The 25308-nt window shown below is 38.5% G+C and overlaps 1 protein-coding gene across 2 annotated transcripts; it reads left to right on the top strand.

Moving 5' to 3' along the window:
• Window positions 1–1460: 1460 nt before the first annotated feature.
• ASNS (asparagine synthetase (glutamine-hydrolyzing)) lies at window positions 1461–19932 on the top strand. 2 transcript variants are annotated; one of them, XM_081079628.1, is made up of 12 exons: window positions 1461–1558; window positions 4886–5157; window positions 8415–8652; window positions 12975–13160; window positions 13403–13504; window positions 14279–14406; window positions 15484–15610; window positions 16947–17053; window positions 17539–17639; window positions 18743–18824; window positions 18909–19064; window positions 19575–19932. In XM_081079628.1, the coding sequence occupies exons 2-12, from the start codon at window positions 4909–4911 to the stop codon at window positions 19782–19784; spliced, it is 1686 nt and encodes a 561-aa protein (XP_080935754.1). In that variant the 5' UTR covers window positions 1461–1558; window positions 4886–4908; the 3' UTR covers window positions 19785–19932. The 2 variants fall into 2 exon arrangements, with proteins under 2 accessions (XP_080935754.1, XP_080935755.1); XM_081079629.1 differs by lacking the exon at window positions 1461–1558 and adding an exon at window positions 1636–1942.
• Window positions 19933–25308: the final 5376 nt, after the last annotated feature.

Genomic DNA, 25308 nt, shown 5'->3' on the forward strand with positions numbered 1-25308 from the left:
GCTTTTAGAGTGAGGTTTTAATGTGGGGTTGGGATAAGATGTGGGAAAATAGGCCAACATAATTTAGTTTTCATGTGTGTCTAATAATTATGAGAGGCCGTGAATAATCTACCACTGTAGTTACATCTACCGCATCCTCAATTGTATCTTAGATCAATGTATTGGCGGGTAGGATTCTGATGGGATGCAGATGGCATATTCCTGGAGGGACTAATTACAGAAGCATGGGCAGGATTTATGTAAAGCAAAGAGTTGAGTACCCAAGGGCTAGGACGGCAGGGGCAGAGGAGAGAGCAGCTTCTAGAATCTGAAGGGAAGGAGAGGGCCAGGTGACAGGAGCTGTGGACTTGGGAATTTTGTGGTAAGAGAATCAGGGGAAGAAATACCCTGAAATGTCTCCCTCCCACCCTCTGCGTCTCCTCGAAATGACTCCCTTTGGACATTTCCACTGGAAGAGGAGGGCAAGAGCATCAGGGAACGAAGTGGGTGGAGAAGGATGGGGAATGACTCCAGAAAGACAAGTGGAAGATATCCAGCACAACGAACCACATTAGGTAACATCTCAAGTGTCTGTCTTCCAGTACAAAGACAGGGTGATAAAGGAAATGAATCATACAGATTATGATTCAGTTCTTTATGATGTGAATCAAACGGTGTATGTTTGGCTAAATGCCTTGACTTCTCTGAGTTTTATCTTTACATTTGTAAAATGTGGATAGAAGACCTACTTTTTCAGGTTCTCAGGTTTAAAAGATAGTACGCAGATGAGCATGTAGTAAAGTCTGCTTGATGCTGAAAACTTTAGGTCAATAAAGAACCTCAGAACATAGTCATCTATCATCTTTGTTCTTGCCTGCCAACTACTAAGTGCTCACTGCATACTCTGGGGAATTTATATTCTTGGCAATTTTTGAACTGGTTAGGAATGTATTGTACAGGGATATCAAACCTGTATTCTACAAGCATTGACTGTAGTCTGATCTTAGTATGTCTTGCACGTGTAATTTTACTATTTCTCAATTTATTTTGGTGCTGAGGTATAACAAAATACAAATCTATATAAGTGTTATAAAGTCACAGTACATTTTTTTAAATGGTGGTGGTATACTTTCTCTATCTGCAGAGGGGATACTGCAATCAATTTGGTGATGATTTCCCTAAGAACAAAGTACAGAAGACTCTCTAATTGTCAGAACTGCAGGTAAGCTAACCATAGGTGTCAATGCAGCAGTTGGCCTGACTTCTGAGGCTATTCAGCAAGAGCCCTAACGCTTTAACAAGCTGGAAGCAGAGCAGATCCTCCTCGCTCCACCTTCTCCCTTGCTTCACCCCCCACCCCCTCCAGTCCCGCCCCGTCCCGCTGGGCCACTCCACGCCCCGGCGCCCGCTGGTTGGTCCTCGTCTGCATGATGAAACTTCCCGCACGCATTACAGGAGCTAGGCGGGTATAAAGTGAGAGGAGGCGCTCCGCGCGCCCCGCCCTCCTGCAGTCCAGCCCGGCTCCGGCTCCGGCTCCGCGCCACCGGCTCACCGGCTCACCCGATCCGCTCGTTCCCAGGTAAACTGGGCCGCTGCGCCTAGCCGAGCGCCCTCTCCGCGAGCTTCGGGGCTGCCCCGGGAGGGGGAGGAGGGTGCGGGGGAGGAGGGTGCGCTGCAGACTGTAGGGCAGATGCGGATCCCCGCTCTTGCAGATGCTGTGGCTCCTGCTGGGGTAAGGGGGCGGGGCCAAGTGTCGAGCACCCGGGAGCCAGCGGGAGAAGACCTCAGTGCTGGTCTCGGGAGGAAGGGATCCAGGGAACCGGAGAAAAGGCGGCGGCGGCCTACGTTGGCCCCTGTAAATTTTACTATGTTTTTTTTATGTTGTGTCGAAGCCTGTGGAAATTTTCGCTATCCCGAGGCCTGGTGTTGGACGGGCTGGAGGGTGCACGTGGCCAGGGTGCAGGTGGGAATCCTGGGGCGACTCAGTAGCTTGGTCTTGGTCCAGGAGGGAGGGTCTGCCGGGTTGTGGGTCTCAGCATCAGGGTCGGTACTTACCCCCTCACCTCTGGTTCCCCCTTTCCCCACCTTTAGCTAGACACCCCTCCACCCCCCTTTGTAGACTGCAGGACTAGTGACTTACTGAGCAAACTGTCAAAAGAGATATGGTGAGGGCGGCAGGTGGTGTGGTACAGAAAAAGTCAAAAGAACTGGGACACCATTTCTCAGTAGGATCTGTTCTACAGGACTCGCTTCAGATTAATGTTACTGTTTTGAATAAAGTTCCAGTTTTCGGCCCTGGGGGTCTACATTATTTCTTTACTGTCTGTTGCCTTGGGTGCTTGATTAATATTTTTAAAGCACCAAGAACTTTTTTTTTCATTGATTGATCACATTGCTGTAAGGTTAATTAGAAGTAACTTGAGTCTTCAACCAGACCAGGAGTTGGTTGCTGAGATATTAATGTAAAAATAAAGTGATAAGAAGTTTAACTAGTTGGTAAGTAGAATAGAAATTAAATGCACTGAAACAACGCTGTCCCATTCTGTAGTGGCCAGCTGCATGTGACTATTGAGAACTTGAAATGCTGGCTAGTATGATGTGAGATGTGCTGTAAGTGTAAAACATACCACATGTTGATGATTTAATGGAGAAAAGCAATGTAAAATATCTTGTCAATGATTTTTCAGACTGATCACATGTTGAAATGATACTGTTTTTGGTACATTGTGCTAAAATATATTTTAAATTAATTTCACCTTTTTTCTCTTTTTTAATGGGGCTAGTATATTAAAATTAAAAATGTAGCTCCCATGTCTGTTGGACAGCCCTGCTCTAGACATTTATGAGGAACTAGGGGAAATTACTGGGAACAAGTAGCAGCAGTAGGAAAAAAATCATTGCAAGTGGGACCTTTGCCCTCCAATAAGACTAACTCCAATAAAAATCCTAGGTGATGGTTTTAATTTGCTATTTTGTGCCAGAGAAATTAAGTGTGCTTCACAAACTATTTTTACCCTCCTCCCCCTCCGCTGGAGTGGTTAGTGTTATCTTTAGTGTGCTTAATGGGATTCACTAAGTAACACCAGGAAGACTTAGGCAAATGGTTCCCTAATGGCCTCAGGAGGTTTTCAAAGCACTTACCCAGCCCGGTTTTATTTAGTATGTAAGTTTCAGGTATACATTGGAATTTGACATCGATATACACTACAAACTGATCATCCCCAAAGTCTAGTTACTGTCCATCCCCATATAATTGACCCCCTTCATCTCTTCCTCTCTGGTAACCACTGAGCTGTTCTCTATATCTGTGAGTTTGTTTTTGTTTTATTTCATTTGTTCATTTTTTTAAAATTCTTGTTTTGTTTTTTTAGATTCCGCATGTAAGTGAAATCATATAGTATTTGTCTTTCTCCTTCTGACTTACTTTACTTAGCATTATACCCTCAAGGTCCACCTATGTTGTTGCAAATGGCAAGATTTCATTCTTTCCTATGGCTGAGTAGTATTCCATTATACTGTATAGAGTCAAAGGTAGATAGATGGTTTATCAATAGTTATCTCACTTAAATCTTAGTGAACTTTCCCACTAAAACTTAAAGTAAATATCTCATAAATTATTTGGCCAAGTGTATGGAAGGGACTGCATAGGACATGTGATAATTTATTCCCAAGTTGCTTGAGTTAATAACTTTCTTTTTAAATACAATTTTCTATTAATTTGATCTGGTCTCATTGAAAGGCCAAACAAGACTTTGGTTCATTTAGATACAAATGAAATGCCCTCAGAGGATTGCTCAAAGTAATTGATACAATTTTTATATATATTTTTTCTTTATAGTTTTTGTCCCAAATTATCTAGGCTGCAAATTTTCATTTTTAAGAAAACCAAAATCATTTCCAAATTAACAGATATTTTGGTGAAATAACTGTTTTGAGCTGGCAGCATCCAAATAAAATAACCCTTTAGTTCACATTAAAATTGCGAAGTAGTTAACATTTGTAGGAATTATTTGTTTGCTTCTTGGCCTGCAAGGTTGAACCCAGTAGTTTTTCAGAGATGTTGTCACTGTCTCTGTCCCACTTACTTTGCTTTCTTCTTGACCAAGGAAGCTTTGAAACAAAAATATCTGAGAACATTTTTTTCTGCGGATGTTTTTGATGATAGTCATTTTGTATCTCTGTCAATGTAATTGTTGTTGTTGTTGTTGTTGTTGTTGTTGTTATAAAGCCAGGATATCTGCTTTCTTTTTCTCTTCAGGATTTCTTTTATCACATTTGAATAAATCACTTGGGTAAGCTAGAAGTTGTGAAATGCTTAGAAGAGCTGTATATCTTAATATTATACTTCAGCAGTATGTATGATCTTTTATTCTACCCACTATATTCTATGTGCAGTTTGTACAGGTAAACAGAGGACATTAATTGTCAGGGACACTTAAGAGGAAACTAGTAATCTGGAAAGTATCTTGGATTTTTGAGGGCTTTTGAGATTCTGGGTGGGAGAAGGTGGGGCTGCAGTCTCACATGGTTGGAGCCAGCCTACATGTGTATGTGTATCTTGGAAGGAAACCTAGGATGCACAACAGAGTGTGGCCTGAACACTGTCAGCTCTAGCTGACCAAATCCTAAAGTGACCTAGGTGAGAGAGATGCAGATGCAGGCTTTGGATGCTGAGCTCCTATAGCTGGCTGCATGTAAAGGTCATCCATCTTTTCTGAATACTTGGGAGTAAATGGAACTATTCTCTTAACTCCCCTGTGCCTGCCAACCTAGTGGGAAATTGCTGTAGATAAGATAGTTTGTATTTCAGTCTTTGAAGTGGTTTATGCAAGTTTTTGGAACCAAGATTTAATACAGACTTGGATCGGATGCTGAATATTTATTTGGTCTGCTTTTTTCTCTCTAGAAAGGCCGTAGTTCCGTTGAACCATGTGTGGCATTTGGGCCCTCTTTGGCAGTGACGACTGTCTTTCTGTTCAGTGTCTGAGTGCTATGAAGATTGCACACAGGGGTCCAGATGCATTCCGTTTTGAGAATGTCAATGGATACACCAACTGCTGCTTTGGATTCCACCGGTTGGCGGTGGTGGACCCACTTTTTGGAATGCAGCCAATTCGAGTGAAGAAATATCCTTATTTGTGGCTCTGTTACAATGGTGAAATCTACAACCACCAAAAGGTAAAGAAAATGAAATCAGAAGATATCTGATGTGATTAAACCTCACAGCTCATTGATTATGATAATTTTATATAATTTGTATAATGCTTTTTACTTTTCAAAAAGCACTTTCCATGTTCATTATCTCCTTTGTTTCAGTTGTATAGATAAGGCACTGATGCACAAGGAGGTGAAGTGACTTGGTCACAAAAAAAAACACAACACAAGTAAATGAGGATTTCAATTCAGGTTCTGTAATGCTTAAGAATCTTTTTTTTTCCTTATGAACTTGTGTTAGGCTCCGTGTTAGGTCCTGGGGATATAATAGTAAATATGAAGGTAGGTCTGCACTCTAAAGGAGCTCATTGTATTAGGGAGCAGACCAAAACGAAAACATTGTACGTGTAATAGGCATTCTGAAAACATAACTATGGAGCTGATGGATATGGGCGATCCAGTTTTAGGAAAGGTGGTTCAGAGAAGGCCGCTTGAGAAATTGACACTTGAGCTAAGAAGCAGTGGACAAGGATCAGCTAGCAAGGCTGGGAAGAGCATTTCATGTAGAGGGAATAGGAAGTGGTACACGTGACTCATTAACCAATAAATTACCTGCAAGGTTTAGGCCAGAGTGACAATGACGTGGTGGTGGAAGGTTGATTTGGGAAGCTGTTGCTTGCTTTGAATGCTTTAGGGTCATTTATCCTTCAGGTACTTAAATGCCCAGAAGGGACAGCAGAAGACTGTTTCCAAATTCTACCTGCTACTGACAGATCATCCCTGATAGTCTCTCAGACAGAGTAGGGAGAAGCAACCAGGAGGCAGGTGGCTTTATAGTCATGGGAGGCGGCCACAGCCCATTTTTGGACAGTTCTGTGAGTCCATTTGTAGACAGAACGTTTACAAATTTATAAAGTGAGTGAGATTGTAGAGCATGTTTCATAGGTCATACATGTACAAACACATAGACTTTTTGAAATTTAAAAACATGTTTTAAAATGTTTAAACTTATCTAGGACGTCCACCTGATTTTGTTTATGTGAACCTCTAATCTATCTGTTGTCAGCCAAAAATCATAAGTACAAACAAAGAGAAACACAGCAAGGACTTTTCATCTCACAGTTTGCCAATGGTGATGGAGAGCCTGAGTTCAGGCATAACTTAATCAAACCCTTTCATTATGCAAGCGATGATAGTGATGGACTCTTTGCTGTTTCTTTTTTTTATTTTATTTTTATTTATTTATCTACTTTAATTAAAAATTTTTTGGGTGACAATAGTTAGTAAAATTACATAGGTTTCAGGTGTACAATTCTGTAATAACATCATCTATAGCTCATATTGTGTGTTCACCACCCAGAGTCAGTTCTCCTTCCATCACCATATATTTGACCCCCTTTACCTTCTTCTGTGGTTACCTCTGGTAACCACTAAACTATTGTCTGTGTCTATGAGTTTTTGTTTCTTCATTTGTTTGTCTTGTTCCTTTGTTATTTTCAGTTTTATATCCTACAAATCAGTAAAATCTTATGGTTCTCGACTTTTTCTGTTTATTTCTCTTAGCATAATAATCTCAAGATCCATCTATGTTGTTGCAAATGGCACTATTTCATCTTTTCTTATGGCAGAGTAGTATTCCTTTGTGTATATGTACCACATCTTCTTTATCCAATCATCTATCGGAGGACACTTTGGTTGTTTCCATGTCTTGGCCACCGTAAATAAAGCTGCAGTGAACATTGGAGCACATATATCTTTATGGATAAACATTTTCAGTTTTTTGGGGTTACATACCCAGGAGACATATTGCTGGGTCATATGGTAATTGTAGTTTTAGTTTTTTGAGGAACCTCCACACTGCCTTCCGTAACAGTTGTACCAATCTACATTCCCACCAACAGTGTATGAGGGTTCCTTTTTCTCCACAGCCTCTCCAAAACTTACTATTACCGTATCTCCCTGAAAATAAGTCATAGCTGGACCATCAGCTCTAATGCTTCTTTGGAGCAAAACTTAATGTGAGGCTTGGTCTGATATTATATTATATATGACCCGGTCTTGAATTAAAATAAGACCGGGTCTTATATTAATTTTTGCTTCTAAAGACGCATTAGAGCTGATGGTCCAGTTACGTCTTATTTTGGGGGAAACATGGTATTATTTGTCTTGTTAATAGTAGCTATTCTAACCAGGTGAGGTGGTGTCTCATTGTGGGTTTTTTTTTTTTTTTTTACATTTCTCTGATGATTAGTGATGTTGAGCATCTTTTCATGTGTCTATTGGCCATCTGTATGCCTTCTTTGGAGAAATGTCTGTTCAGGTCCTCTGCCCATTTTTTAATTGGGTTTATTTTTTTGTAGTTGAGTTGTATGAGTTCCTTATATATTTTTGATATTAGCTCTTTATTGGAGGCGTGGTTTGCAAAAATCTTCTCCTGTTTGGTTGGTTGCCTCTTTATTTTGCCAATGGTTTCTTTTGCTGTGCAGAAGCTTTTTAGTTTGTTTGCTCTTTGCTGTTTCTTTGGGGTATGTGGACTAACCTCCACTGTCATTTTGTCTATCAGTGAGAAGTAGCTTTAATTCCACTGCAGTGGTGGAAGGACTGGATGTTGTAGTCCTCCCTAGGACCAGCAGCTTTGTTTTGGACCAGGTGTTTCTGTTATTGTGATGGAGTTATTTATTTGTCAGGGAATAATGCCAAAGATGTTTGTCATTTTGCTTTCTATTTTCTTAAGTAGATCTTTGAGGCTGAACTGGAAGAACTTCAGCTGATACTACTATTTTCCCAAACCAAAATTTCACAGCAGAAAACACATTTTTAGTATCATGGCAACTAGGCAACCTATTTGTTTAACTTACATATACCTGGGGCGGGGGGGGGAAATGTATACACATTTTTTAAGAGCTGTTATCTCTTAAATGTGTATACATTTTTTTGGTACCCTCTGGATATGTAAATATATTTGTATTACATACACAGTATGTATATATAACATGCATTCACATCCCTCCACACGTTGCTGCTCTGGTACATTGTCTCTGCATTCTGTTTATCAGAATGCAAGTAAAATTTTCACAGGTTTAGCCTTTTTGTTTTAAAGAATTTGTAGGATTGTGAGTTCAAACAAGCTATATTTTTATAATGCCATCATTCGTCTAAATCACTAAAATGCATGAAACGATAATTTAGGACAGAAATATTGAAGTCACTTTGCAATAAAAAATTATTGGCGAATGCACAAGGGCCCTAAAATGTTTGTTTTTTGTTATTGCTTCCTTAAGCTGCAACGCCATTTTGAATTTGAATATCAGACCAAAGTGGATGGTGAGATAATCCTTCATCTCTATGACAAAGGAGGAATTGAGCAAACAGTTTGTATGTTGGATGGGGTATTTGCATTTATTTTACTGGATACAGCCAATAAGAAAGTATTCCTGGGCAGAGATACCTATGGAGTCAGACCTTTGTTTAAAGCTATGACAGAAGATGGATTTTTGGCCGTGTGTTCAGAAGCTAAAGGTAATGTTAGAATTTTTTTATAGATTTCCATTATTATCCTGCTTTCTTTTATTATTATTGTCCTGATTTTGTGTTTTCTTCTAGGTCAAATCCCATAGGGGGCAATCCAAAATTTTACAATTGACTATGTAAGTCATGGACCCTCTGAGCTTTGTGTTTTTTTAAACCAAGGAGTTAGACTCTCCTTTTTATCACTTAAATTCGGTAATCCTTGAAGGATAAATCTATAGTAAAGTCATTTAATTTTTGTTGTGTTGATATGTTTTGCATTTGGTTTCATGTCGTATGTATTGGCAAGTTTTCCCATGTCATATTGTAATGGTCTTGCAGTTATTGCACTGTGATACCGTGCCATAGCTATAGCAAATATTTATTTAGCATTTTGAAAACAGCTTTATTGATATATAATTCACATACTGTAATTCATCCATTTGAAGTATACAATTCGGTGGTTTTTAGTATGTTCACATATCTGCAACCAAAGCTTTTGCCAATTTTAGAAAGTTTTTTATCACCTCAAAAAGAAACCCTGTACCCTTTAGCTATCACTCCTAATCCCTCTATATCCATCAACCATTAAACCTTTCTGTGGATTTTCCTATTCAGGACATTTCCTATGAATAGAATCCTATATGTGATCTTTTGTGACAGGCTTCTTTCATTTGGCATGCTTTCAAGGTTTATCTATCTTGTAGCATGTATCATGACTTACTTTGTTTTTACTTTTTATGGCCAAAAGATACTCCATTATATGGATATACCCCATTTTGTTTATCCATTTGTCAGTTGATGGACATTTGGGTTGTTTCTTCCTTTTGGCTATTGTGAATAGTGCTGTTATAAACATTTACGCACAAGTTTTTGTGTGGGCATATGTTTTCATTTCTCTTGGGTGTATACCTCAGGGTGGACTTGCTGGGTCATATGGTAACTGTTTAATTGTTTGAGAAACTGACAGGCTGTTTTCCTGCACTATTTTATATGTGCAGCAATATATGAGAGTTTTGGTTTCTCCACATCCTCTACCAGCAATATATGAGTTTTGGTTTTTCCACATCCTCACAAATATTATTTGTCTGATGTTTTTATTCTAGCCTTCCTAGTATTATACATGTGAAGCAGTATTTCATTGTAGTTCTGATTTGCATTTCCCTGTCGATAATGCTGTCAAACATATTTTCTTATGTGTGTGCCATTAGTACATTTTCCTGGGAGAAATGTCTATTTAGTTCCTTTGCCCTTTTTTTTTTTCCCTGCTGAGGATCATTTAATTCTTTAATATTTTAAAAAAATTAACGGACTACATTTAGAGCAAGTTTAGGTTTCAGAAAAACTGAACAGAAAGTACAGAGTTCCCATATATTCCTTTCATTATATTCAACAAGGTTGTAGAATACATGATCAATATGCAAAAATCAATTGTGTTTGATTAATACACTTGCAGCGAACACTGTACATCTAAAAATGAAATTAAGAAAGCAATTTCATTTACAATAGCATCCGAAAGAATAAAATACTTAGAACTAAGTTTAGCAAAAGAAGTGCAGAACTTGTACTGTGATACTATAAAACATTGTTGAAAGAAATGAGAGATTTAAATAAATAGAAAAACATCTCATGATCATGAATCGAAAACTTAACATGATTAAGATGACAGTATTCCCCAAATTGATCTTCACATTAATGTGACCCCTATCAGAATCCCAAATGACCTCATTATAGAAATTGACAAACTGACAAAATTCTTGTGGAAGTACAGGGACCCAGAATAGCCAAAACAATCTTGGGAAAAAAAGAACAAAGAAGGAAGACTCACGCTTCCTGACTTCAAGATTTACTACAAAACAAGGGTGAGCAGGACTGTGTAGTACTGGCACAAGGATAGACATACAGACCAGTAGAATAGAATTGAGGGTTCAGAAAGGAACCCATACATCTGGAATGAGCTGATTTTCAGCAAGTACCAAGACCATTCAATGGGGAAAGAATAACCTATTCAACAAAGTGATGCTGGAACAACTGGATATATACATTCAAATAAATGAAGTTGGACCTTTCCTCACAAAAATTAAAATTGATCGAAGACCCAAATGGAAGGGCTAAAACTGTAAAATTCTTAAATGAAAACATAGAGGTAAATCTTCATGACATTGGATTTCACAAAGATTTCTTAAGTATTACACCAAAACCACATGCAACAACAACAAAAACCAGATAAATTGGACTTCATCCAAATTAAACTTTTTTGTACTTCAAAGGACACCATCAACAAAATGCAAACACAGTCCACAGAATGGAAAAAAATACTTAAACTAATCATATTCGGCACTTTTTCACAGTAAACTTGAGGAAGACATTCATCTTTTATCTTTCCTAGACAGCAATAACATTCTAAAATCTGGTCTAACTGCCTACTTCATTTTGCTTTAGTCCTTAAATCCTTTCTCACTTAGTTTTTAAGGTGTAACATTGGCTGAAGCAAGGATAATGAAATCAATAAAAGGGTCCTTAGGACACTAGTCACATTGTGGGGACTAAGATGTCTGAATTGGTCTATTTTCAGGCATTTCTAGTGTGGTCAAATGGCACAGAACAGGTATGTATGTTTAGTATGATTAGGGAAGCCCAGCAAAGAGAACACAGGGAAAAGCAGACTCCTTTAGGCCTGATAACTTGATACGATATTCTAATGTTACATTCCATTTACCCTTTGAAATGTCTTATTTTTTACATCCTTCATATCACTGTCCTTTTCCGGACTGAATGATCTCATCTAGAGAATTCTAACAGGTTTTTGGTTTTTTTACGAAAAAAATGTGAGCTATAACTCACATACCACACAGTTACCTTTTTCAAGTATACAGGTCAGTGGTTTTAGTATATTCACAAATTTGTGTCACCATCACCACTTTTATTTTCAGAACATTTCCATCACCCCCAAAAGAAATCTCACACCTATCATTCCCCTTGCCACCTACCACCTCAGCCCCTCGCAACTGCTAATTTCCTTTTTGTCTCTGGATTTTTATATTCTGGACATTTCAAGTTCATGTTCAAGTTTATCCATGTTGTAGCACGTATCAGTACTTCTTAATTTCTTGTAACAGGATAATATTCCATTGTATGGATGTATCCCATTTTGTTTATCATTCATCAGTTGGTCATTTGGGTTGTTTCCATTTTTTGGCTGTGAGCTGCTGTGAATATTCATGTACAAGCTTTGTATGAAACACATGCTTTCAGTTTTCTTGCATATGTGAGTATACCCCAGAAGCAGAACTGGATCATATGGAAACTATGTGACTTTTGGGGAATTGTCAAACTGTTTTTACAGTGCCTGCACTATTTGACATTTCTACCAGCAATTTACGAAGGTTCCAATTTCTGTCAACACTTGTGATTTTCTGTCTTTTATTATTACTATTATGTTGGCCATTCTGGTGGTTGAGAAGTGGTATCCCATTGTGGTTGTGATTTGTATTTCCTGCTTTTAGAATAACCTATCAAAAACTCATCTGATCATATTACTCTCTGCTTAAAACCTTTTAATTACTCCTTATCCCCTACAGGGGTTGTGTGGCTCTCTGCTAGCTAGTGATGGGATTTGGGTCTTATCTAGTCTTTGAAGTCAGTGCTACACCGTAGACTCCTGGGTTAACAAACTCAAATTATAAATCAAGTATTCTGTGTAGAGTGGCTGTTCCTATTTATTTCAAAGATCTTGGTGATGTCAGGTTGGCTACTCCCTGTGAGATCTTGCTGAAGAAATTTACGTTATACTGTTTAACTCACACACCATGTATAATAATTAGGTAAGGGATAAATGTGTAACTTCTTAATATCTGACTTTAAAGTACCAAATAGTAAATCATTTTGCTTGTTAAAGGGCTGGGAGCCACAACTGTTTCTTAAAATACCTTAGTGATGAAGCAATGACTGCCAGGAGATCATAAAATTAACAGTTCAAGTCCATCTCTTTGGTTAATAAATATATCTTGTTTTTCTTTTTGTAGCTGGTTCTATTATAGAAAATAGATTTTCTTGATCAGAAATTCCAACTAGAAAGAAGAAATTGAATACTGGAGCTTTTCCTATCACTTTGAATTACTAGAAATCTATAATTTTGCTGTATATTATTACCTCTAGTAAATAGATAGTAGAGTTTGAGTGATTAATTTTTTCCTCCATTTTGCTGACATAATGCACATGTATTAAAAAGAGACAATAAATAGGAATTTAAAGAATGTTAACTAATCAAGAAGGTTACTGTGAAGTGCTATCCTAATTTGTATACTCATAAAGTTATTTTTTTGGATTTGTAGGTCTTATTAACTTGAAGCACTCCACAGCTCCTTTTTTAAAAGTGGAGCCTTTTCTCCCTGGACACTATGAAGTTTTGGATTTAAAGCCAAACGGCAAAGTTGCCTCGGTGGAAATGGTTAAATATCATCACTGCAGAGATGAGCCTCTGCATGCCGCCTATGACAGTGTGGAGAAACTGTTTCCAGGTAAGAAAGCAAATGCCCACCCACCTACTCCCCACCTGTTTCTCCCAAAGGAACATTATACTCTCTCATCACTGGAAGAAGTCTAGTACCTATTTAATTTGGACGTCACACATTGGGATCTGGCAAGCTCCACTGTTGAACAAATGCCATTATGACAGACATGGGTGATTGTGGACCTCATTTCAATAAATAACTCAGTCAAGCTTTTCTGGAGTTGTTTCATTTACTTTATATGTTAATAGGTTTTGAGCTAGAAACTGTGAAGAGCAACCTCCGGATTCTTTTTGACAATGCCATTAAGAAACGTTTGATGACAGACAGAAGGATTGGCTGCCTTTTATCAGGTGAAGTCTGTTACAAAGCCTAATTCTATTTACTTCGTATTTGTTTAAGTTCAATGATGTGTAGCTATCCCTGAGGTAGCTATAAAGTATGTACTATAAAGGTCGACTATAAAGTATGTACTCTGTGATTTAATTTTTCTTCGGTTACTGGATGAAAAAGTTTTCTGTAAGCTGCATTTAGTATTTATGGTAATGTAGCAATGTAAAGTTACACTATAATTATATTATTGGTTTGAGTGAGTTAGGAAACATTCTTTAGACTTATGTTTAAGAGATTTTTTTTTTTTAATTTATTTATTGGGGTGACAATTGTTAATGAAATTACATAATTTCAGGTGTACAATTCCGTATTACATCATCAATAAATCCCATTGTGTGTTCACCACCCAGAGTCAGTTCTCCTTCCATCACCATATATTTGATCCCCCTTACCCTCATCTCCCTCCCCCCACCCCCCTTACCCTCTGGTAACCACTAAACTATTGTCTGTGTCTATGAGTTCTTGTTTCTCATTTGTTTGTCTTGTTTTTGGTTTATATACCACATATCAGTGAAATCATTGTTTAAGAGATTTTTAACCAATTCAAATACTGTTACCATTATCACAGGTTATATGTTAGATTTTTCTCTTATTGAAGTTCATTTTCAGTTTATAAAACTTGGGGATTTTAAATGGTAAAATTCTAAACTTGGTGCTATGTAATAGGAATGTGAATCATCTGTCCCCCTCTTACGCAAGGCACGTGACCAGTGTACTTCATGTCTTGCTCGCAGGGGGCTTGGATTCCAGTTTGGTTGCTGCCACCCTGTTGAAGCAGCTCAAAGAGGCCCAAGTCCAGTACCCTTTCCAGACATTTGCGATTGGCATGGAAGACAGTCCTGATTTACTGGCTGCTAGAAAGGTAAGATACTGTCTCTGCCCGTAGTTAAGACAGACTTACTATTAGAATGAAAATCAAGTCAATAATTGAAGATTCTGCCCTTCTGCTGCTGTATTGATTCAAGTAATTATTTTAAATTAAAGATATTAAAATAGAATAAAATGCCTGCTGAATATCAACTATGTTGTACCCTGTATTCTGAGTGCTTTTATCCACTATGGCCCATGCAATTCTCACAAAACCCCTACGATAATAATTCTATCCTTTTGAAAGTCAGAGCCTGGTATAGTGATTAAGACGGCAAGCTTTGGAGCCTGATTACTGCTTTCAAATCCTAGTTCTACAACGCAATTCCTCACTTATGTAATGGGAGGAATAGTATTTACCATGGAATAGTTTTGCGGTAAAAAATGTATAATACATGTACAATGCATAGTCTAGAACCCAGCATATAGTAAGTATTTAGTGACTGTTACTGCTTTTTTAAAATAAAGCACTTTGTCTAGGACTGGGCATAGGGGACCTGGTACATACTCAGTATGCAGGATACTTTGTTCTTACTCTGGAAAAACTCACATAGAATGCATGAGAAAGAGCTAGAGAGCAGTCCCAAAGTAAGTTGATTAATGCTGAAAGAATCCAAAATAACCAAAGAAAATGGTGGAGAGCACTTCATTTAGGAAAAGAATCCTGGATATAGAATTAGGCATTGCAAAAGAAAACCAGGGTTAGAGCAGGACCAGGTTGGACTAGAGAGATGAGGCAGGCGTATTAGGTAAAAGAGGTGTGTGTTTAGGGGGGGAGGGAGTGGCATGCTAATTGGAAGCCTCGTGATTGTTAGGTTGAAGTGTGGGAGTGGACGGGGCTGATGGGAGACCTACCCTTTGGTGGCTGAGTAGAGAGTAGAGGCGGGGAGGCAAGGGAACCTGACTAGGGGGGCTTGTATGTGGTGTCCTGGAGAACCATTTCCCCTTATTTTGCCTTTTGTTTTCCACTGTTGTTAATTCATAATGCATTGGAACTGCTGTCATGTTTCGTTTTCAAGGGCAGTACTTTTCTTTAAATAACAAGTGTGTGAGTATTTCTTTCTATAATCAGGTGGCAAATCATATTGGGAGTGAACACCATGAAGTTCTCTTCAACTCTGAGGAGGGGATTCAGGTCCTGGATGAAGTCATATGTTCCTTGGAAACTTATGACATTACAACAGTGCGTGCATCTGTAGGTAAGGTATTTTATGATATCAAAAAATATTTTTCATACTCAAAAAGTGTAAGGTTTAAAAAAACATTATTTCAAGCAAGAGTTTAAAAAACAATACTCAAGAGTGAGTTCAAATGAAATTCCTGTGTCAGCAATTGTTTAAGACAAGACCATTTAAGAATTCCCCGAATCTCTTTTGTAGTGAGAGGAACGATAAATACATAATTAAACTTCCATTTTTTGGTATCACAATTTGTATTTCTCCAGAAAGTGTGTGTGTGTGTGTGTGTGTGTGTGTGTGTGTGTTTTTCTGTATCCATTCCCCTAATTTCTCTATATAAAGTTTCTTGGGCTATATAGGAAAATAGTTGTAACTGATGTTCTGTAAAGAATTTCTTGTAACTAATTTTCTGTAAAGAATACTCAGTTTAGATACACATTGATGAATATTTCATGGTATAAAATCAGTAATGTTTCTCAATCGGTAATGTTTATTGCTCAGCAAGCAATACTAGTTTTTACCCCATGGATACATACCGAGATCAGAAGCATACTCTAAATCAGACTGATCCAATCTGTTGTTGAGCCTCTACTATACTACTGGCTTAGACGCGCCTCTCTTAAAAGACTCAGAATCTGATAGGACTCCATTGCAGGGGAGATAATCACCACCAAGGGATCAAAAATTGGGGGCAAAAAATTTTTAGGTGTTACAATAGTTTATAGCCCTCCAAAGAGCCACAATACATAAAGAGATATATAGTATATCTGATATTAATATTTCATTAGGGGAGCAATTAGGAAAAATGTCTAGGAAGTCTCCCTAGGGAGGCAATAATAAAAAAATGGCTAAGAGCCAATACTGGCTCACAGGAATATAGAGCAGGAATCAATGGTCATCTTCTAATAACTTATATTGTATCTTAACTTTATGTGAAATTTGGTGGATAAGGGGGTACTAGGAAAAATGATGAACACAAAACTACCAAAACCCCAGCTCTTATTATTTATATATAGTGATACTGGTATGAAAGGTATGAAATTTTTTTAGATATTGAGTTATTGTTCAGTTTAGGAAAATTTTAAGGTGGATGTTCTGGTCTAAAAGCATTAAAATTTTCAAACCTATATATGAAATTGTGGAATGGTTTTAGTCTATTTCATTACAAAAGTGTGACTTTTAGATTATGTGTATGTATACATGGCATGTAGAAAAAAAATGTCATTATTTTGGAAACTATATTAATACAGAGTATAGTCTAAGAATAAAAGTTATAATTGTTTCCAAAAGCCAAATAAAAGCATTTCTGGTAGAGAGTTATGTTGACCTTAACAATAATTTCTGTCTCTTTTTTAAGGTATGTACTTAATTTCCAAGTACATTCGGAAGAACACAGATAGCGTGGTGATTTTCTCTGGAGAAGGTTCAGATGAACTAACTCAGGGATACATATATTTTCATAAGGTAAGTATTCTCAAATGGAGGGATATTGGTGCTAGGTTAAGAAAAGTATGAATTATTAAACTGTTTTCTGCGATCTGTCTTTTCAGTATAGCAGTTAACATTTTTGAGTCTCTTGTGAGGTATATGAAGAAATCTGATATTGTCTGCTTTGTGTTTCTTTTGAGGAGAAAGAAGTCTTAGTAGTGTCAGGTAATCTGTCTTCTTTAAAACTAGTTAAGCAAGAGACTTGTGTTCCTGATATTTCTTAATCCCTTGTGATATTATGGTTATTGCACCGTGTGTCCATTTTTTTTTTGTTCTTTATTGTGAGGGAAGACATGTTTTATACAGCATTTACTCCATTCCCTAAACTTTGCTTAGCTTTTTTGTCTTACCCACCTGTAGCGTTGGAGTATGTGTAAAAGTAAGAAGTAAAAACTGTTTGATGTATCCAAAGCAAATCTGTTGGTGTATTTGTAACTTTCAGCTATTTATTTATAAAATAGGCTCCTTCTCCTGAAAAAGCCGGGGAAGAGAGTGAGAGGCTTCTGAAGGAACTCTATTTGTTTGATGTTCTCCGAGCAGATCGAACTACTGCTGCCCATGGGTAACTCAGTGTTTTAAAAAGCTACCATGAAAACAACCTCAAAAAACAAAAAGTTTGAGAGCCAATTTTCTTTTTTTCTTTCTTTCCCGTTGGCTATATGTTGCAAGATATGACTTTTATAGAGAAAACGAAGCTTGTCTCTTAACTTAGCCCCAAAGGAATCAGGCTAAATTCAAAGTGCTATTGAGGGAATGGTGAGAGGACTTCTACAGGTTGTTTTAGACCAAGTTTCCATCTTTAAAGCATAATGACATCCTGCTCACATCTGAACAACCGAGAGGAAACCAGTTACAGCTCTTTTTAACAAGTCTTTTTAAGAGAAGTAAAGATTACACACCTCCGTGTAACAAATGTTGACAGCCTGCCATGCCTGTTTGATGCGATTATAAAAACCAGGTTTCTTTGGTATCATTTCTGGTTGGCTGAAGATTTTACGTTTCAGCTGGTTGTATTGGAGAATTGAAGACTCTTCCTGTATAAGATAGACAATCAACATTATATGTTTCAGTTGCTTCCACCAACTCACACTTAAATTGGAAAATAATAAAATACAGGTTGGGGAATGAACTGAATCTGTGATTATGCTCCTTTCTGCTTGTCCTAATCAGACTCACCAGGATTTAGGAAATATGATGTGTCCTGTGATGAAACACTGTGGAACGTTGGTTTATACTGAATCATGAATGTAAATTAGTAATCAGTTGAGTAAAACTTTTTGAATTATTAGTACAGCTTTTAATAGGATGAAATGTTCTTGCCTGGAAAAAACTTTGAGTCGTAAAGGTCAAGGGAAAGGAGAGGATATTCTTAGTGACCAGGTAACTCATGATTCTCTCTCTGCTTTTTGATAGGCATTTAGTTGTTCACAGAAGGGAAAGTAAAAATAATTATCCTCAGATGGTTTGTTTCACTCCCTAGATAATGCATATATTTAAGGAAGGTTTTTGTATTCATGCATTAGTATAGGGCAATCAGTTAGGAGGACTGTAAAAATGATAAAATTTTAACATTAGTTAGAGGCTGGCTGAATTGCTAGGAAATGACGTCAGAATCTAAACTGACAGGTACTAAATACCCATTTTGATTTTCTTTTCCCCTTTAAGCCTGGAATTGAGGGTCCCATTTCTAGATCATCGTTTTTGTTCCTATTACTTGTCTCTGCCACCAGACCTGAGAATTCCCAAGGTAGGTAAATCAAATGAAGATAAAAAACTTGTCCATTGGTTATATTTGGAACTTTTACTGATGCTCCTTTTGTTTCCCTGTCAGAATGGGATAGAAAAACATCTCCTGAGAGAGACATTTGAAGACTCCAATCTGTTACCTAAAGAGATTCTCTGGAGACCCAAAGAAGCCTTCAGTGATGGCATAACCTCAGTTAAGAATTCCTGGTTTAGGATATTACAGGACTATATTGAACATCAGGTATAATGTCTTTAAAAACATTTTCTAGAGTAGGACAATTTGGATGCAGAGTTATAAATAATCACTGTTCATTTTGTACTCAGTTTAAATGTTTTGTGTCTGTAGGAGAGCTTTCCTTTTTTATAAGAACTTTATAAGAATTAAGTAGCTCACAGGATAACAAAGTAGCATCTAGTGTTAAAAGAGAGAGGACACTTAAGCAATCAGCACTGACCTTCATTTAACGCACTTTTGGCACATGCTGGGTGCCAGACATTGTTAGGCGTAAATGAATAAAACACTCAGAGCCTCCACGGATTAGAAATGTGCCTATGAATGTTCTTTAAAAGTCACTGCAGCTATGCATAGTATGGCATTTTAATATAGTCTAAGTGATGGGTGACTCAGAGGGTCTCTGGCACAATTCATAGTCAACTTTTCATATCGTTTTGTTTTGTGAAGCCAGAGTAAATACAAGTATTTCCACGCCTTTCAAAAAACCATTTTGCTTTTATACTCTTATTTTTACAGGTTAGTGATACCATGATGGCGACGGCTGCCGAAAAATTTCCCTTCAATACACCTAAAACTAAAGAAGGCTATTACTACCGTCAAATCTTTGAACGCCATTACCCAGGCCGAGCGGACTGGCTGACCCATTACTGGATGCCCAGGTGGATCAATGCCACCGACCCTTCTGCCCGCACTCTGACTCATTACAAGTCAGCCGCCAAAGCATAGGCAGCCTGTAAGCTGTAGAGTGAAAGTAAATGTTTCTTCTTCTTGTAAGTGGTAAGGGCCTTGGGGGCAGGAAGGGGAGCAACGAACCTCAACCATGCAGGCTTGCTTGGATGTGAAAAGAAATAAAAGTCTTAAATCTGAAACATTGATATCATTGTTTATATTCATACAGCCCCTTCATTAGAGGGGACTAGAAAACTGAGCAGCTTTTACTATGTCACAGTAAGGTAGAAAGCGAGCTAGGAAAGTGGGAAATAGTCTGATTGTGAGAACTCACAGCACTCTCCTGGCAGAGCAGCTTTAGAGGACTTAGGTCTCAAGCCAGCGTGGGCTCCTCCCATTCTTTTCCTCATCAGACTGGTCCTTTCATGCCTTCCCTCTCTCAGTTCGTTCTGTATTCCTAACACCTGGCTAGGCACACTCTGGAGAAGTTAGTCCTTCGTAAGATTTCATGACAGCTCTATTTTGTAAGAGAGTAATTGGTATTTCTTTTTCTGTTGAGCCTCTGTATCTTCGGGAACTATTTTTCTAGGTCAGGGGTCAGCAAACTGTTTCTGCAAAGGGCCAGACAGTAAATATGTTCAGCTTTGCAGACTCTGTCGGAACTGTTCAACTCTGCCATTGGAGTGCAGAAGCAGCCAGAGATGATATGCAAACAAATGGGCAGGGCCGTGTTCTGTAAACACTGTATAAAAATCAGTGTTTACAATGATCCAGTGGGCTGGATCTGGCCCAGGGGCCATAGTTGGTTGCTTAGTTCTGTTCCAGAGGAACCACCCAAGCCAAGCATTGCTGATAAAAGGAAAAAGCATGCTGAACCTAGTTGGAGAAACAGAAAGTGTTGCCAGAAAATGGGTTATTGGTATCACCGCAAGAAAGAATTCGAGGATGCACTGAATAAGCCAAACGAGGTGAATTTATTGAAAGAAAGAGGATAGTACACTGCCAAGGTGGTGGGAGCAGGCAGACTCGGAATAGAGAAACTACCTTGAAGAACAAAGAGGCTTAGGGATTTATTATTTCTAAAATGAGGATGTGAAATATTCAAGACTTAAGGGTGGTGCTAGTTATAAGCATTCCCAGGTGGCTCCTCACTGACCACTCCTTCCCATCCGAAGGAGGGATTTTTGTCATTTGGTTCTTGTAACTGTCATGAGGGCACAGGAGGTGGAGATTGTCCCTGCTCGAAATGCTAATAATATACTAATCTATAATAATTCGCTACAGTTCACCTTGAAGGGAAGATGGCATCCTGGATCTGCTCTTGGCCATCGGAAATCTGGTTCTTACTTGTCTGGTGGCTGCTGTTTCTTAGGATGATCTCATCTCTCTCCTTTGTCTCCTGAACTTCCTCCTTCCCTCTGCCCTATTCTTTCTGCCTAAGTTAACAAAAGTATCACAAGGAAACATATGTTGGGGAAGAAAAATTATCCTCTACCCTCATGTTTTTCTGGCTGAACTAATAATTAGATTAACAAGACAGAAAAACAAAGTTTAATAGCATGTATCCCTCCTATAAAGAAAAACTGAGTAACTTTGCCATAATGGCAGAAGTCATTATTTTACATAGCATCCTCAACTAAAGATATTGGGGGCTGAGAGTCAGTCTTGGGTGGCTACCAGGAAAAGCATAGCAAACGAGGAAAATTGTAATGCAGATTTAAATCCTATCTCATTTCATTGATAGTGAAGGCAGTGGTACAGTGAGGGAGACACCCTTACAAATAGAGATTTCCCTTACAAATGTAAATGCCCTGTTACAAAGGGTAACTTCTTGGTTTTCAGAGCTCCTCCCTTGTCTGCTGTTGCTTAAAATTAACCAGCCTAAAATAATGTCTCCAAAGAGACATATTTTAGAGTAGCAAACTTTGTTCCCCTTCACATTCAAAGGAGAGGTAGAAGATTTTCATTTGAATGCTCATTGGTTATTTAGGGACAATATTTTGAAATATAAACATGAATTTAGTCACTAGAAACTTTTGAGGAGATAACTGCTTGTGCACAGGTCAATATAAGAGTGCTTAATGGCCATGAAAAAAAAAATGCTTAATGGGAAGAGTGAGTAAGCCAGGAATTTTAGCTGGTAAATTAGAAGGTGAGGACTGTTTGAGGATAGCTATAGGCCTTCACCTATACTTTTAAAATGTCTCTTAGAAAGCTATAGAAATATCATTAATTGATATTAGGTGACTCTTAATGATAATCTTGTATTTGCAGATGCTTAAATTGCTTAAACTTAGCATGATTCGGTTTCAGGCATATCTATTCATGCTGCAACCTTACCCAGCCAAGCTAAGTGACACCAAGAATTCTTGGGAAACTTGGCTGATAGTGATTCGACAGTGTACAGTTGACCCTTGAACAATGCAGTCAAAAATCTGCCTATTGATGGGGAAACTGACCTTAAAATGGTTCCTTGCCACGTGGAACTGACCTAAAATGGTGGCCCGAGTGGAGAGAGAGATCTCCAGCGTAAGCCCCGCCACTTCAGCATAACCCCCTCCAAGCCACACCTTGAGCCAATCACCAGATGACACCTACCCTTTCCCCTACTCAAGGAAGTCCCCAACCCATAAAAACCTGCTCAAAACCTTGCTGGGGGCTCAGTCTTTTGGGAAGGATCCCGCTGGGCCCGCCGGCGTAATAAAGGTGATTTCTCCCTGATCTCTGAGTTCCCTTGAGTTTCTCGGTTCTTGCCAATTTTTCTGCAACATCCTAACTCTCGGAGTGCAGATTGGGTTCTTTCCAGTCTTGGATTCTGCAACACTATAACTTTCAACTCCCCAAAACTTAACTACTAATACCCTACTGTTGACTGGAAACCTTACTGATAACATAAACAATTGGTTAACACATATTTTGTATTTTATATGTATTATATACTGTATTCTTACAATATACAATACACAATATACAAATTAGAGAAAAGAAAATGTTAGAAAAATCATAAGAGAAAAATATATTTACAGTCTTTATTATTGCGGACCCGCACAGTTCAAACCCGTGTTCAAGAGTCAACTGTACTGTGCAAGGTAAGGTATGCCATAAACCACAAGCTGCCAGTTTTTTGAGGGTGTGTTTGGCTCCAGATTTTTAACTTTAATGACTATGAGATCTGGCACCTTTAGATACCACCCAAAAGTTTGACAGTAGAGATACTCAGTTCAGCCAATTTCCTACCAGTGAACTCAGTCCTACCATTCTGGGTCAACCATCACTGCAGCAGCTCTGTGGACTTCAAACTGCATGTGAGATCTACATTCAGTTTTTGGCACATGGGGTGAAGCTAGTCTTGTCTTCTGCAACTGAAATAGGAGAAGACTTGAAGAAATGAACCACTGGGGCATGTACAGAGGACTCAGCTTCGCTCTGGCCACGCCTGTTTCCTGGACCATTCTGATATTGGTGACTCAGTGCTGAAGATGTATGTGATTTCTAATCCATGCAGTGCTATTAACATAATCCAGTGCCCTCAGCATAAACTAAAAGATTATTAGTTGATATCATTCCACTGTTTTATCCTCATCCCAGCACTCTTGTGAATGAAGTGCCCTTAAGAGGTTTATTTCACTTTGCCTTAATACTGACTCTTTAAAAAGGTGCTTTATAGTTTTTGACAGTGATATACTTCCAACAGTATGGGGATTCCTCAAAAAATAAAAACAGAGCTGCCATGTGATCCAGTAATTCTACTTTTGGGTATGTATTCAAAGAAAACAGAAATACTAATTTGAAAAGATATATGCACCCCTATGTTCATTGCAGCATTACTAGCAATAGTCAAGATACGGAAGCAACCTAGATGTCCATTTACAGATAAATGGATAAAGAAGATGTGGCATATATAAATATACATACATACATACAATGGAATATTGTTCAGCAATAAAAAAGAATGAAATCTTGCCATTTGTGGCAACAAGGATTGACCTAGAGGGCATTATGCAAAGTGAAATCAGAGCAAGACAAATATCATATGGTCTGACTTCTGTGTGGAATCTTAAACAAAAACAAAATGAATAAAAACAAATAGACCAATAAAGAGAACAAGCTGAACAAGTTGTCAAAGGGGAGGTGGGTGGGGGATGGGAATCTTTAAAAATGCTCAAGGAGTTAGTTGGAAAAAAAAAAAAATCCATCTCCACCCTACCACTGCTTTAAACAGTCTTGACATTTTCTTGCAGATTTCTTACTATAAAGGCACAGTGGTACATATGCAAGTGTATAACCTGGGTTAAATAAGGCCTCAAAGCTATTACTACTTAAACTCTTTCCAAGTAAAATATAAAAAGAAGTGATCCTAAGCCTGCTGTCAGACTGTTGTGGTAATATCCTGTTGAAGCTGCCTTCAGAGCATGCGCCTTAATGCCTCCTGTCTTGGGGTTGCCAGAGTTTGGAGTCGGAAATAACAGATCCTTGGTGTGGGTCCTCAGGGAGGCAGAGTGGCAGCTGGGTAGAGAGGCAGTTCCGTGTGGTTCTAAACCAGATACATCAGTAATGCCAAGCACATACCTATCCATTGTTCTAAGTACTTTCTTGTGTTTACTTATTTAGTGAGTTAACCCGTACTCTGAGGAAGTATGGGCAGATTTTATTTTCTAAAAGTGGCCACAGCAGTATTTCTGGTCCCACAGACTCTTCCAGAACCTTGCTACTCTTCTGAAGAGGCAGTCAATTTCCGCTCTCCTTGAGTCTGGGCAGGATTTTATGGTTGTCTTGATTAGTAGAACCCAGTAGAAGTGACACTGTGACTTCTGAGGCTAGGCCACAGAAGGTGATTTGGCCTCTGCTTTCTCCCTCTTGATACATGTTGTAAGGAAGCCCCGGCCACACGGAGAGGCCATGTATAAGAAGAGTCAGGGCTGACAGCCCCAGCCAAGGTCTTGATCAACAGCCAACATCAATCCCCAGGCACATGAGTGATGACCCTCCAGATGATTCCAGCTCCTACTTTGACTCTTCTAACTGAAGTCCCAGTCATGAGGAACAGAGATAAGCCATCCCTGCTGTGCTCTGTCCAAATTCCTGACTCATAAATCCCTGAGCGTAATAAATGATTGATACCATTAGGCTTTGGGATGTTTTCTTACAGACATTGTAACTGGAACCGGTAAGCATTATTACCCCTATTTTATACAAGTCACTTGCCCAGAGTTATTCAGCTAATTACTGAGGAGTGGAGCCCCATATTACCTAGAGAGAGTGGCTTTGTGTTTTGTTCTCTCCTGACTGCCCTCCCATGGTCAGCATGAAACTACAGCCTAGAACTCTGCTTTGAGTTAGGAGACTAAGGGAAAGGGCCCCTCCTGGGCATGAGATGTGGGTGGAGATGTGGGTGGGGATGGGGAGAGCAGGGTTACCTTCCAGGGAATCACAGTGGCCTTAATAATTTTCTACAACAGGATAGGTTAGATAATAATGAGAAAATCAATTCAAATCTGTAGTGCATTACACAACAAGTGTTATTTCTTGCTCAAAGTGTATGTGTATTTCGATCTCTGTGGAGTTTTGCTCACTGTTGAGT

This window comes from Rhinolophus hipposideros (genome assembly GCF_964194185.1).
Source record: "Rhinolophus hipposideros genome assembly, chromosome: 18".
Lineage (NCBI taxonomy): Eukaryota > Metazoa > Chordata > Mammalia > Chiroptera > Rhinolophidae > Rhinolophus > Rhinolophus hipposideros.

Excerpts from the sequence above, each read along its gene's own strand:
- ASNS (XM_081079628.1), top strand. The coding sequence starts at position 4,909 with ATGTGTGGCATTTGGGCCCTCTTTGGCAGTGACGACTGTCTTTCTGTT. Across the intron at positions 5,158-8,414 it reads AAATCTACAACCACCAAAAG|CTGCAACGCCATTTTGAATT; the intron begins GTAAAGAAAATG and ends TGCTTCCTTAAG. Across the intron at positions 13,161-13,402 it reads TGTGGAGAAACTGTTTCCAG|GTTTTGAGCTAGAAACTGTG; the intron begins GTAAGAAAGCAA and ends ATATGTTAATAG.